At 43.6% G+C, this 13979-nt stretch overlaps 1 protein-coding gene across 9 annotated transcripts in view; it reads left to right on the forward strand.

Moving 5' to 3' along the window:
• Positions 1 to 503: 503 nt before the first annotated feature.
• The window catches only part of ppfia1 (PTPRF interacting protein alpha 1), a 42032-nt gene continuing 28556 nt past the window's right edge, over positions 504 to 13979 (forward strand). For all 9 annotated transcript variants that reach the window (XM_084476552.1, XM_084476551.1, XM_084476553.1 and 6 more), the window contains exons 1-3: positions 504 to 1659; positions 2785 to 3042; positions 13185 to 13286. In XM_084476552.1, coding sequence (XP_084332678.1) covers positions 2785 to 3042; positions 13185 to 13286 — 360 coding nt within the window. In that variant the 5' untranslated portion in view covers positions 504 to 1659. The remainder of the gene's footprint in view (positions 1660 to 2784; positions 3043 to 13184; positions 13287 to 13979) is intronic.

Genomic DNA, 13979 nt, shown 5'->3' on the forward strand with positions numbered 1-13979 from the left:
ATATTTAGTTGTAGGCCTACTTATTTATTTCAACGTATGCAGCAAACTTGCGTATTGTTGTATATTATATATGCCTACGTTAACTGTCATTTTTGTGGCACTGTTGCATTTAGTTACTGTTTATTTTATGTTAGTCTTATCCTATTGTGCTTCTTATCCTATTGTGCTTTGCACTTTGTTGCATTTTGTTACTTGTTTTATTTTCTTGTATTACTTCTCCACTTTTATATCGCAACTGTTGCACAGCAATTTCCCTCGGGATAAATAAAGCTTCTTGAATCTTGAATCTTGAATCAACATCATCTTACAGACCCCTTGTCCCGGGGCCCAGTCGGACCAGTGGTCCCGGGGCCCCGTAGGACCAATGGTTCGGGGGGCCCCGTAGGACCAGTGGTCCCAGTAGGACCAGTGTTCTGGGGGCCAAGTAGGACCAGTAGGAGGAGAGAGGAGCAGTGAGGAGCAGTAGGTTAGTGAGGTGGTCCAGCTCGGCTCCTATTGGCTGCTCTGGACCGAGAGCCGACTGCCAGGCAGGCAGTGGCGACAGAAGACAAGCGGAGCGACTCAGAGTAAAGGCCGGCCGCAGCTTGAAGCACACCGGGGGACGAGCCGCTCTCCCTGGAGGTCCTAGTCGCTCTCCCTGGAGGTCCTAGCCGCTCTCCCTGGAGGTCCTAGCTCTACCCGCACTGCTCTGTCCTCCTCTCGCTTTAAAGGATCCGAGGGTCTCGATCGGCCTGGTGACGCGACAGAAGGAAGCTAGTGAGGCTAACAGGGTTAGCTGATCTAACCCCGGGGTTAACTGGTCTAAATCCTCAGATCAACACTTCACACTTAAATCAGATATTCGGTTTTCTTAACGTTGTTTGTTCTTCAGCGTTGGAACCCGGTTGTTGGGTACTTTATTGTTCAGGACGTTACATCGGAAACCTGTTTACATTTCTTCGCTCGAACTTCGATTCAAGCTTAGCCTAGCTGCTAGCTATCATAGCCTAGCTGCTACTTAGCTTGGCCTAGCTGCTACCCAGCTGCTAGCTGTAGCTTCCATCAGTTAGCCGGCTCCTTAAAATCGTCCAACCTCCAGAACTGTGTTTCATTCTGCGGACTAGCATGTCGTCGGTAGCTCCTCCACGTCGGCGGGTCACAGAGCCGACCAGCTCCGCGGTGTGCTAGCCTCTCCAGGGCTAACCTCTTAGCCGACCAGCTCCGCGGTGTGCTAGCCTCTCCAGGGCTAACCTTTTTGGGTTTTGTTACTGGTTCTGGGGAAAAGATGGATCTGTAATGTAGAATCGCTCTCTGCAGTCATAGAATCACCCGTTTATTTGAAGCTAAGTAGCTAACACTGTGTTAGCCTGGTTCATGCTAACGTGGAGCTAACCTAAAGTTGGAATAGTGCCTTCTGTTGACTTCATGAGGCTCTGAGGTCTCTGGACTCTCTCAAGTCGTACCTGGGGGGTCGGAGGTCTCTGGACTCTCTCTCGAGTCGTCCCTGGGGGGTCGGAGGTCTCTGGACTCTCTCAAGACTTTCCTGGGGGGTCGGAGGTTCCTCTTGGATTTTATACCATTTGACTGACGAGCAACATTTTCTCCGGAGGATCTGGACTTCTTGTTTTGCAACAGAGAGTCCAATTAGTCATTGGACTAAAGATACCCTAACCGTACAAGGTGAGATGGTTCACTACACTAACCCTACAAAGTGAAATGGTTCACTACACTAACCCTACAAGGTGAGATGGTTCACTACACTAACCCTAACCCTACAAGCTGAGATTGTTTACTAAGGAAACACTCAGTTACAGTGGATGGTGAATATGCAATGTGTTTGTGTTCAGGCCTATCGTCGAACCCTAACAGTAAGGGACAGGACATGTAGATTCACTTTACTAAGGGGATAAATGGGATTACTTCAAAGAACCGTGAAGTCTGTAATGGTTGGTGATGACGTAACGACACGTTTGCATGTACATCGACACTTGAGTGGTGATCAGGTTTAGGGTTTCTGTATGCCCAGTGAACACACACTGGTTTATCTATTAGATCCCTGGGTATGTCAGACTAGACATCTGTCAATGCTTTATTTTGATGCTGGGTTGGTACGTCAGTCAGACTAGACATCTGTCAATGCTTTATTTTGATGCTGGGTCGGTATGTCAGTCATACTAGACATCTGTCAATCCTTTATTTTGATGCTGGGTCGGTGGGGTATGGCTCCTCCCCCTGTTCACTCACGAGTTGATTTGGCTTGACCTCCTTATCCAATTCAGTCAATCTTTTCCTTTGTCATTATTCATCCGGATCCTTGTTGGCATACTCTAGAGTCTAGCATTTCTGTGTTGACTGTCCAAATGATTTTTCCATGTATACCTTCAGGTAGGCCTATGTGTAAAATGTAAATCCACGTCACATGGTTGTAGCTTGCCCTAAGCCGATGACGAGGACTCTGTGTAGTTCCACAGCCTCTCTGTCAAGCATTTTTTCAAGGCACTGCTTAAATTGCCCAAATCTTTAGCTAGTGGAACAATATTGCTTTTATATTAATGCATATATTAACAAGCTTTTATATTAATGCATCTTTTTCATACATAGATTGAAACAGTTTCCTAATAGAGAGAAATCAACAAAATGTTAAATCATTTTTGCAAAAAAAGATTACAGTAATCTTCCAAACTTCAAATAGTTGAGACAATTCTCCTTTGTGTGATGTGTTGACGGTGGACTCTATCCCTTCTCTTTCTACTGTTTCTAACATCTGGTCCTCTTCCCCATGTCGGGCCCTAACCCGGCGAGTAGATGATGTGCGAGGTGATGCCCACCATCAGTGAGTCAGAGGGGCCCGGGGGTGGCGGGCGCGGCTCCGGCTCTCCTCTGCAGTCGGACTCAGAAGGCCACTTTGAGTCCCTGATGGTGTCCATGCTGGAGGAGAGGGACCGGCTCCTGGACACCCTGAGGGAGTCCCAGGATAACCTGGGCCTGACGCAGGGCAAGCTGCACGAGGTCAGCCATGAGAGGGACTCTCTGCAGAGGCAGCTCAACACCGCGCTACCACAGGTAATGGGTTGTTTACCTGTGCTTTGTGTTTACCTGTGTTTACCCGGGTTTACCCGGGTTAGCCTGTGTTCACCCGGGTTTAACAGGGTTTACCTGGGTTTAACAGGGTTTAACAGGGTTGACCTGGGTTTACCTGGTAGTCTGATGTCACAGCCAAGGGGCCTTGGCGGTTTGGGTGCACCTGTGTCACTCTGTCTGGGCAGTGGTTAGCTGCAGTCTCCACAAGTTGAGCTTATTTTATGGGAGATATCTCTCCGGTCTCCCCCAGCCACTCCTGGTTTGAATACCCTGAACATACCACAAGTAATTTAATGCTTAGCATTTTCCTGTTTTATGCACCATATTGTCCCAAATAAGACTCACTCTAAATAAGACTCACTCCCTCATACCCAAATAACCCATATAAGACTCACTCCCTCACTCACACAAACTTCAACCTTTTGGAAACTGTGGTATCGATCCCGGGAAACAAGGCGAGGACATTTTGGTGGGGTACCCTATATAGGAAGTTGAGTGGTGGTTAACCCTATCTAGGAAGGGACAGTTGAGGGGTGGTTAACCCTAACCCTATCTAGGAAGGGACAGTTGAGGGGTGGTTAACCCTAACCCTATCTAGGAAGGGACAGTTGAGGGGTGGTTAACCCTAACCAGGAAGGGACAGTTGAGGGGTGGTTAACCCTAACCCTATCTAGGAAGGGACAGTTGAGGGGTGGTTAACCCTAACCAGGAAGGGACAGTTGAGGGGTGGTTAACCCTAACCCTATCTAGGAAGGGACAGTTGAGGGGTGGGAGTGTGTGGAAAAAGAGGGAGACAAAGGCAGACATTGTGAACTGATTTTAGCATAGAGCTAATGTTGTTTTTAGCATAGAGCTAATGTTGTTTTATGCCAGATGTGAATTAAAGAAGCACTTTAAACTTGTGGACACGTAGCCAGGACAGCGGCACCGATACTGACTAACCCCAGAGCTCGGAGATGGTCCTGCCCGCACCAAGCGGTTATTTATTTTGAATTTAGCACACTAGTAATCATTGTATTATTAATGGTTGACTCAAAATAATGCGGTATAACAATCCACAACCCTCAAAGTCTGTGGTGGATGGTAGTGCTGGGCGGTATGACCGGTTTCATGGTATATGATGGTATTTTTTTTTCTCATGCATAATCAAGTGTTAACTAGTGCTGCCACTAAGGACTAATTTTACTAATCTAAACGATTAATTAAAAATAAATTGTTAAAAAAAATAACAATAATAATAAAAAAACTACTTCCAACCTAATATTAAGTAATATAATGCAGGTGTGCAAGGCAGCCACAGGAGATGCCAACATTGTTTTCAACCGCTTGGTACCGTATTAATTTCCAAGTTTTGAAAAGAAAAGAAAGTATTTGAAGCGACGCTGTTTTTCATTTGTTTATTTGATTTTGAATGAATAGTTTTGGATGCATGCATAAGTTTTGAGTTGGTTTGTTACTTTGAAATCGCATACGTTCGCCACACACACGTACATTCATTCATTCATGGCCGCACCCATTACAACCTGCCGATCTTCAATCAAAACAACATCAAGTAAGTGATGCCTCACGCAGTCGTACCATGCGTGTTTAGAAGCCAACATTGAAAAGGGTCCCGTCTGAAACAGTCGTGTGGCGCAGCATTCCAAACGTGCAATCAAATACCGGTATGGCGGTATATTAAAAATTAATATAACGAAAATACACACCGGTATTCGGTGTAAACCGGTATACCGCCCAGCACTAGTGGATGGATATTTCAGAAGTGGATTACTACAATTATTAGCCACTGGTCTGGCTGAGCATAAAATAGGTAAAATATTAAGCTTACTGTTGGGATATATCTGTGCATTGAAGACTTTATTCATATTGGAACTAAATACAATTATATTATTCACCTGCAAGGGTATGACTCCAATCCGAACCACACAATCTAGTCTGGATCTACGGTACAATGACGTCTCCACGCTCTGTTAGGGTGAGGGTTCCTCTGTCTGTTAGGGTGAGGGTTCCTCTGTCTGTTAGGGTGAGGGTTCCTCTGTCTGTTAGGGTGAGGGTTCCTCTGTCTGTTAGGGTGAGGGTTCCTCTGCCTGTTAGGGTTAGGGTTCCTCTGTCTGTTAGGGTGAGGGTTCCTCTGTCTGTTAGGGTGAGGGTTCCTCTGTCTGTTAGGGTGAGGGTTCCTCTGCCTGTTAGGGTTAGGGTTCCTCTGTCTGTTAGGGTTACGGTTTATGAACGGAGGGTTAGGGTTCCTCTGCCTGTTTATGAACGGAGGGTTACGCCTCATACCCACTGTACACGTCCGTCGACGGAAGAGAGTGGGCGTGTCCGACGCATGGGGTAAAACACGATCTGCGTATAATGTGGGTATAACGTGATCTGATTGGCCAACGGATCCGTCGCTGCCTGAAAAGTTAAAATTTTCTCAACTTTTGGACGCAAGAGACGGAGCCGATTTGACGGACGGACCCACAATGCATTTCGGGAGCGTCCCATGTAAAGTCAATGAGATCCGTTGACGGATGTGTACAGTGGGTACGAGGCGTTAGGGTTCCTCTGCCTGTTAGGGTTAGGGGGCCTGTTTATGAACGGATGGTTAGGGTTCCTGTGCCAGTGAAGGTTTGGGTTAGGGTGCCTGTTTATGAACGGAGGGTTGGGTTTAGGGTTCCTCTGCCTGTTTATGAACGGAAGGCTCTCCTTCCACTGGCTCCTGCTGTGCCGAGCCTGCCCGGTCTAGCCCATCTAGAGCTGCTGGAAACGGCTGAATTCCTTTCTTGACTGCCTGCAACATATTGGTCTCAGTTGTTTGGAGTGGACAGAACGGAGGAGGCGGTCCGTGCCTACGACTATTGTTGGCTCTTCCTGTGCATTTGTCTGCATTTACCCTGCAGGCAAATTAGTTTTTCAGTGCAAACCCTCAAACCCACAACAGAGGCCTTCTGATGTGGTGTCAGGTTTCGGCCTGTGCCACCAGTGTTTATGAGTAAAGCCCGATGAAAGCCTGTCTCTCGTCACAACACCGCAGTGCTTGAGTCTTCTTATGGGGGGTCTTATCAGGGGTTAATGATGTTTCTTCTTATGGAGGGTCTTATCAGGGGTTAATGATGTTTCTTCTTATGGGGGGTCTTATCAGGGGTTAATGATGTTTCTTCTTATGGAGGGTCTTATCAGGGGTTAATGATGTTTCTTCTTATGGGGGGTCTTATCAGGGGTTAATGATGTTTCTTCTCATGGGGGGTCTTATCAGGGGTTAATGATGTTTCTTCTCATGGGGGGTCTTATCAGGGGTTAATGATGTTTCTTCTCATGGGGCTGTTGATCAGGGGATCAGTGATGTTTCTCAATGTATAGAGATTGTCATCTTTTCAAAACCTGTCAAAGGAACCTTTATGGAGCCAGTATCCTGTCATAATTCAAACCTGAAAAAAAAAAGTTTCAAAGGCTTGTAAGTCTGTTTGAAAACTCAACACCTTGTAAAAAAGGTTTTGCAACACTGAAAAAAGAGATTATAGCCTGAAAAAAAATGTCAAACATCTGCAAACATGATTTTGTGTTCTATTTTATCTTCATAATTTTCACCAACACATTTTCAAAGCTAAAATTTTTTCACAAACATATTTTCAAAGTTTAAAAATTTTCACCAGCGCATTTGCAGAGTTTCAAATCTGACACTGTTCTAACAGTGTATTACTTTGTTTCCTGGTTTCGAAACCTTGTAAATGGGATTCTGCATACATTGAGAAATACGTTTTGAAAGGTTGAATATTTATTTTTCAAAACTTGTAAAGGTGTAAATTTACACCATTGCAATGTATTTTTTCAGAACTTACTTTTCAGCACTGACTTTTCAGAGATTTGACCACACGGGCGCAAGCTTGTGAGTCACGTGATTATTGACAGTGTTCTGTCGCTGTTTCGTTTTGAAACTCCTTTAGAGTCAAAGGTCTGAAAACGTGGTTCTGAAAAAAGGAAAAAAAACACGTTCCTGGGGGCGGGACCATCTTGCTCTAAACCTATTGGTTGCACTCTGCTGAGGTACAGTCCAATCACATGCGCCGTTGACCGGTGTTTCAGTTCAAATGGTGACCATCCGCCGAATGCGTCGCTTGTTGCTGTTGTTGTAACTGTCCTTGCGAATGCCTCTTCGATTTGTTAACAATCAAATGTCAAAAACATACCCATCTCATTCGTATTTGGAGTCTAATTGGAAGAAAACGTGTCACGTAGAACCATTTTGAGCCAAAATAAATGGAAAATTAATGTTTTTTTTTAAATAATAAATATGGGATTCAAACTCATATCATTGCGGGGGAAAAATATTTCAAGTTGATATTTCAAGTTGATCCCAAGTTTCAATGATCCCTTGAACAACCTGTACGTATGCTTTGTTGATCTGAATAAACGTTGTGCCTCAGAGTGATACTGCCTTGCGTCACATTGATTCTCAAAGCTTGCTGCTTTGCTTAGAGACTACACCACATCAGGCGACCGAAATGATAGCGAAAGAGCGCATAACAGTGTTTTTAGCTGGGTTGTAGGCAGTCGAGGGAAACGCAACATTAGGTTTTGAATAACTGGCGTAATGGCCTCTTCTTTTTGGAAACGAGACAAATACCATGGTCTATAATAACATGGACAGTCGGGTCACAAGTTGATCAATCCTGCTCTTAGGAAGAAGAATAGTTGTAGTCTTTAGTACTGCAGGTGATGTGGCTCTGTGGCTCAACGGTACAATGGGTTGGAATCTCAACTTGAAATATTTTTCCCCCGCAATGATATTAGTTCGAATCCCATATTTATTACTTAAAAAAACGTTAATTTTCCATTTATTTTGGCTCAAAATGGTTCTACGTGACACGTTTTCTTCCAATTAGACTCCAAATACGAATGAGATGGGTATGTTTTTGACATTTGATTGTTAACAAATCGAAGAGGCATTCGCAAGGACAGTTACAACAACAGCAACAAGCGACGCATTCGGCGGATGGTCACCATTTGAACTGAAACACCGGTCAACGGCGCATGTGATTGGACTGTACCTCAGCAGAGTGCAACCAATAGGTTTAGAGCAAGATGGTCCCGCCCCCAGGAACGTGTTTTTTTTCCTTTTTTCAGAACCACGTTTTCAGACCTTTGACTCTAAAGGAGTTTCAAAACGAAACAGCGACAGAACACTGTCAATAATCACGTGACTCACAAGCTTGCGCCCGTGTGGTCAAATCTCTGAAAAGTCAGTGCTGAAAAGTAAGTTCTGAAAAAATACATTGCAATGGTGTAAATTTACACCTTTACAAGTTTTGAAAAATAAATATTCAACCTTTCAAAACGTGTTTCTCAATGTATGAACACCTGTTTGCAGAATCCCATTTGCAAGATTTCGAAACCGGGAAACAAAGTAATACACTGTTAGAACAGTGTCAGATTTGAAACTCTGCAAATGCGCTGGTGAAAATTTTTAAACTTTGAAAATGTGTTTGTGAAAAAAATTTTAGCTTTGAAAATGTGTTGGTGAAAATGATGAAGAAGATAAAATAGAACACAAAATCATGTTTGCAGATGTGTGACATTTTTTTTCAGGCTATAATCTATTTTTTCAGTGTTTCAAAACCTTTTTTACAAGGTGTGGAGTTTTCAAACACAGACTTACAAGCCTTTTTTTTTTTCCAGGTTTGAATTATGACAGGATACTGGCTCCATAAACCTTTTAATTTAATTTTGCATTCATATAAATGTTGAAGCTATTCCAATTCAACTGAATTAATTACTGGGATCTACTTTCTGGCTCTGCTGGTGATTTTCAGCACACATGTTTGTTGTGACACATGTCATTTCAGCACTACGTTCTGGAACATCATAGCGGTAGCGGAATAGACGGGCCAGTGCAGCACTTCTGGACTGCGCACTGGGAGGAGCTTACCCTAGCCCTAACCCTAAATCTTACATTGGAATCGGTCCAGTTTCAATACATTCTTGAAAAAATGTGATTGTTTGCAAAAAAGAAGCTGAAATGATATTGAGCATTGGGCCGTTAAGGTCAACATTTGCGGATTGAAATACGTCATCAGTGGAGTCCTGTGATTGGCTCGCTTTCTCCACGTGAAAGTGTCTTGACATGCCTCTACGGGCGATGTGGCTGCATTATTTCACAACACAGCCATTGTTATTGTTATCGTCAGTGTTCTGGAAATGTCACTCAGTCTTGGTGTGAGAAATCCTTGGTAAACATTTTCTGCAATTTCGATTCCTGTTTCCATTCAATGATCCCATGCAGGAAATGTTTAGGAACATTTCTGGGATAGATTGTATGTATGAAAGGGGATTTTTCTTTTATTTGTGTTGTGCTCAAGGAATATTCTTTGCTTGTATCCTAGTGCAATCTAAGCCAGAAAGCTGCAAAATGTAGGACATGACATAAGGTTCTGAAAGCATTTGGAATTCCAGGATGCGACATACACAATGATAAAGGCTTTGGCTGCGTTATCCCTGGACCCATTGTGTTTACGCTCCTCCATGTTTTGATGAACTGTTTCTTTAAGAGGTTGGCACACATATCCATGCTCCCTTAATCCACCTTCCCTGTTGGTCGGCTTATAGGGCAACACACACACACACACACACACACACACACACACACACACACACACACACACACACACACACACACACACACACACACACACACACACACACACACACACACACTACAATGTCAGAATTTGTGTTAAGTTCATGGCATCCATTAGCCTGACAATCCAAACCCACATCTAGAAAGCTGTAGGGTCTGGCAACGAGTAATGAAAATGGCCCGACTCGAGGGGCGGCACCCAGCATGCATTTGAAAATATCACTGCACGCAATTGGATAACACCACGACCAATCAGAAGAATACAAGGGGTGATGTATCCAGACCAGCGGAGCTAACCAATAGATAAGACTCTTGCAGTATCCGGTCGGTAAAACATCAACACGATTGGCCCGCCTATATCAGATACACTGATGTGATTGGTTAATGTTTTGGGCCAGGGGAATCAGGGTGTGAGTATATTGCTTGTTCCCAGAGTGACTCGCTGGGCAAATTCAAATTGTGCTCTCGCGAGAACTCTGGATTTCCAGGGTAGGCATCCATGTTAATGGGAGTATATTAATAACATTAACATGATTGTTTTCATTATTCAATTCATCTAATTAATTTTCTTCTTTGATTTTTCATAAACCCATAATGTTCTGTTCACTCTTTTAACTTATTAAAATGCCAATGACAATCAATGAATTCTGAAATGTGATTCATTAGGTGAGGTACTCCCCATCTGCATGGTCTCTCTTGATTTTGTGTAGTGCTCAAGTGAACTTATTCACCAGTCCACATCCGTGTTTACAACCGCTGTTGAATTGATCCCCTCCCAGTTAGAAGGTGGTGAAACACAGAGCCAGAACCTCATAGCAAAGGGTTAACAGACAATATTGTGGATGTGCATTATATATATTATAGATATTCACAGATGTGAACACATTATACTTAGTCTCGTCACAAATCTATATTGACATGTGTGGACTTTTTTAATACATGTAACATTGGCACTAAACTAGCTCCATGGTTCCGCTCTCACCGACGGTTTACCACACTACGATGAGGGCAACGGACTAGCCTTCTTATTGGGCCAATATGATCTAGGATTTGATTTTATTGTTGACATTATTTCATCAGAATTGACAGTCATTTGCAGCTGATTGCTAGTTGAAATGTTACACATTTAAGTGCTAGAACTATTTGGTGGTGATCCTTGCAATGGGTTTGATTATACAACTGTTCTGCACGATTTTCTCTTAAAACATTGTTAATATTTGAGTTTCATTCCATAATGGCCGTGTTTAGGAGCCTTCACAGCCTACCTACACTCACAATGGCCTGGCCACATCAGCATGAGTTCATTCATAGACACTAGACTCAAGTGAGGAAAAGCTCATTTAGTGTCACGATCAGTGGGAGAGAAAAGTCTTTAGGAGGCCGTACCACTCAACCCCGTACCACTCAACCCCAGGCTCTGGAATGTAGGAGCAAGCCTCCCTGTAATTACCTCAAGACCCGCCCCGTCTGGTCCCCTATTGGTTAAAGGGCTTTGACCTCAGCCAATCACCCCCTTTCTGCTTCTCTTGCACAGCGGAATAGCTGCCAGTCACATAACAGGCTAAGAGGCCCAAAGGGGAGAGAGAATGAGACTGGAGGAGATACTCTCATATACTCCTACTCATATAGATAGATGGAGGGAGTTTATCAGATCAGGAAAACTAATATTAAAAAATAAATGTACATATACACAGATATAGATAGATGGGTATCATTCTATGTTATATCATTTTATTTGAAAGAAAATGGAGAATGTGTGCAGAACGGAGAAAGAATGCTTTATACGCAAACTGTCATGACGGTAGAATAAAACTAATCGTAGTTTTCCTGAACTGAGTTAACTGGGGCCGCACTTCTTTCTAGACTGATTTGGGATTGGTTGGACTCTCCCCAGGCAGCCTCCACATGTGTTGTGAGGGACTGAACAGAGAAAAGGCATGTGTAGAGATGTACAGGGGCTAGGTGGAGCAGTGGAACACTGCAGTAGAGCGTAACCAGTAGCTGCATTCATCTATTCGTCAACCTGTTTCGATTGGTTTGGCCTGTAGCATTGAGATCCGGATCCCATTCAGGGTTCGGATCGGATGTACATGTCACAGAATCAAGTCAACTCTGATTCTCCAGTTCAATAGATTATACGCGATTCGTGGCAAAGAAATACTAAATACCTTTTCCAGTTTTACACGCTATACAGTAACAGATTTTAGAAGCTGAGATCAAATGCATGAATCAATTGGCTGAATCCAAACATAACATTAGACTGGAACTAAAAAATAATGGATATTAAACAAATATAAACTTCTGAAGCTTGACGCCAAAGCAACACTCGCGGTCGAAGTCGATATGGGTGTAGCTGGTTAGCTGTGGGTGTAGCTGGTTAGCTGTGGGTGTAGATGGTTAGCTGTGGGGATAGCTGGTTAGTTCGGGCTGAACGATTTATCGTTTTCTGATCGAAATTGCGATTTCAGACAACGCGATCTTGTGATCGCCAAAGCCGCGGTATCTTCCATGTTCCTGACTGACCCGAGATCTGTTGTCAACTATTTATACCGGCACTTGAAAAATCACCACAGGCATTTGCACGACGAGTGCATGACGAAAAAGTCCGGTGAAAAGTCTCCCCCCGTCAACAATTCCGACCGCGGACCCTGTTATAATGTAATGTCCCCAATTAATGTAAAGCAATTGGCCCGCCGGCATATCGCATTTCAGCGTTAACGCGTTGACGCGCGTCTTGGCGCGGTAACCCTGGCGCGTCAACTCCGACAGATCGCAACACCCCCCCGCCCCCCCCCCCCTCGTCAACAACTCCGGCCCGCGACTTGTCCAAGACTTTTATTTTGGCCCTCTGTACAGTTTGAGTTTGACACCCCTGGTTTACAGAATAGATGTGCAATATTTGGGTGCTGCTGAGCCATAGCCCACCTATTATGTCTGACATATTTTTCAGAAGGCAAGGTAGGGTTAGGTAGGGTCAAGGTAGGTAGGGTCATTTTATTTTAGTAAGAGTTTATTTTATTACCATTACTTTTCAATTTCATTTACTGTAAAGTTTCTTCTGTATTTTGTTTAACTCTTTTAACTTGACAAAATTAAGGATTTTTTGCTCTACTAGTTAAGACAGTCAAAGATGGCTCTTTTAGTTCTTCAGTTGTAACAACTGCTGTTGGTCAAGGACTTTAGTTTACATGTATGTTTCTTAATAAATACATTTGAAATCAATTCTTACCTTTTAGTTTTCATTCTTGCATTAGAGTAATGGCATGTAATGTTTTAATGGTATGATGTCATGTTTGTAAATATTACTGTTCATTGTGAATATTGCACTGAAGCTTGATTTGAAGAAAATCGTTCAGCCCTACTGTGGGTGTAGCTTAGTTATCATAGATACATTATTTACAAATAAAAGTGCATGCATGGAACAAATTAAATGTCCAATTGACTGTCCATTTTCCCCTCTAAATAGAAAACAAAAACATTAAGTTTTGTTGATTTCTGTTTTCAGGAATTTGCTGCACTGACTAAGGAGGTGAACGTCTGTCGAGAGCATCTACTGGAGAAGGAGGAGGAGATCGCTGAGCTGAAGGCTGAGAGGAACAACACACGGGTCAGTGGTCAACTGCCCTATGGACTAGCCCTATAGCAGGAGATACAGCCTGGCTGATGACCCACAGATGAACGCAGGCCCCTAGACACCTAACCCTAACTCCTTGACACCTAACCCTGACCCCTAGACACCTAACCCTAACCCTAACCCTTAGACACCAAACCCTGACCCCTAGACACCTAACCCTGACCCCTAGACACCTAACCCTGACCCCTAGACACCTAACCCTAACCCCTAGACACCTAACCCTAACCCCTAGACTAACCCTAACCCATCATCTGTGGACTTGAGGAGAAGGTTGCTATCCGCGCTGTTGAAGTTAATTCAATGTGATGTTTTGATTACTTTACCTGAAGCATGTTGCTACTTAATTTATTTTTGTAATGCAGTTTCATTTATGGATTCAACAATTTCAGAATCATCTAAATTGTTTTCGCAGTGATGACAAATTATTATTCTAAGACACTCCTGACAGCAAGGTATCTGGTTGAAGCATCGAGCGGAGGGGAGGTTAAGGGGTGTGGCTGTACACTGGCTAGAGAGGTTCATTAGGAGGGACAGAGCTATGACGGGTGTACATGGTGGAGGGGAGGTTAAGGGGCGTGGCTGTACGCTGGATGGATTAGCGAGGTTCACATTAAGTGCCTTTCAATCAAAGGCACTTTCTGTTGACTGAATCATACTCGTGATTGT

The sequence above is a fragment of the Micromesistius poutassou genome (genome assembly GCF_964030765.1).
Source record: "Micromesistius poutassou genome assembly, chromosome: 12".
Taxonomy (NCBI): domain Eukaryota; kingdom Metazoa; phylum Chordata; class Actinopteri; order Gadiformes; family Gadidae; genus Micromesistius; species Micromesistius poutassou.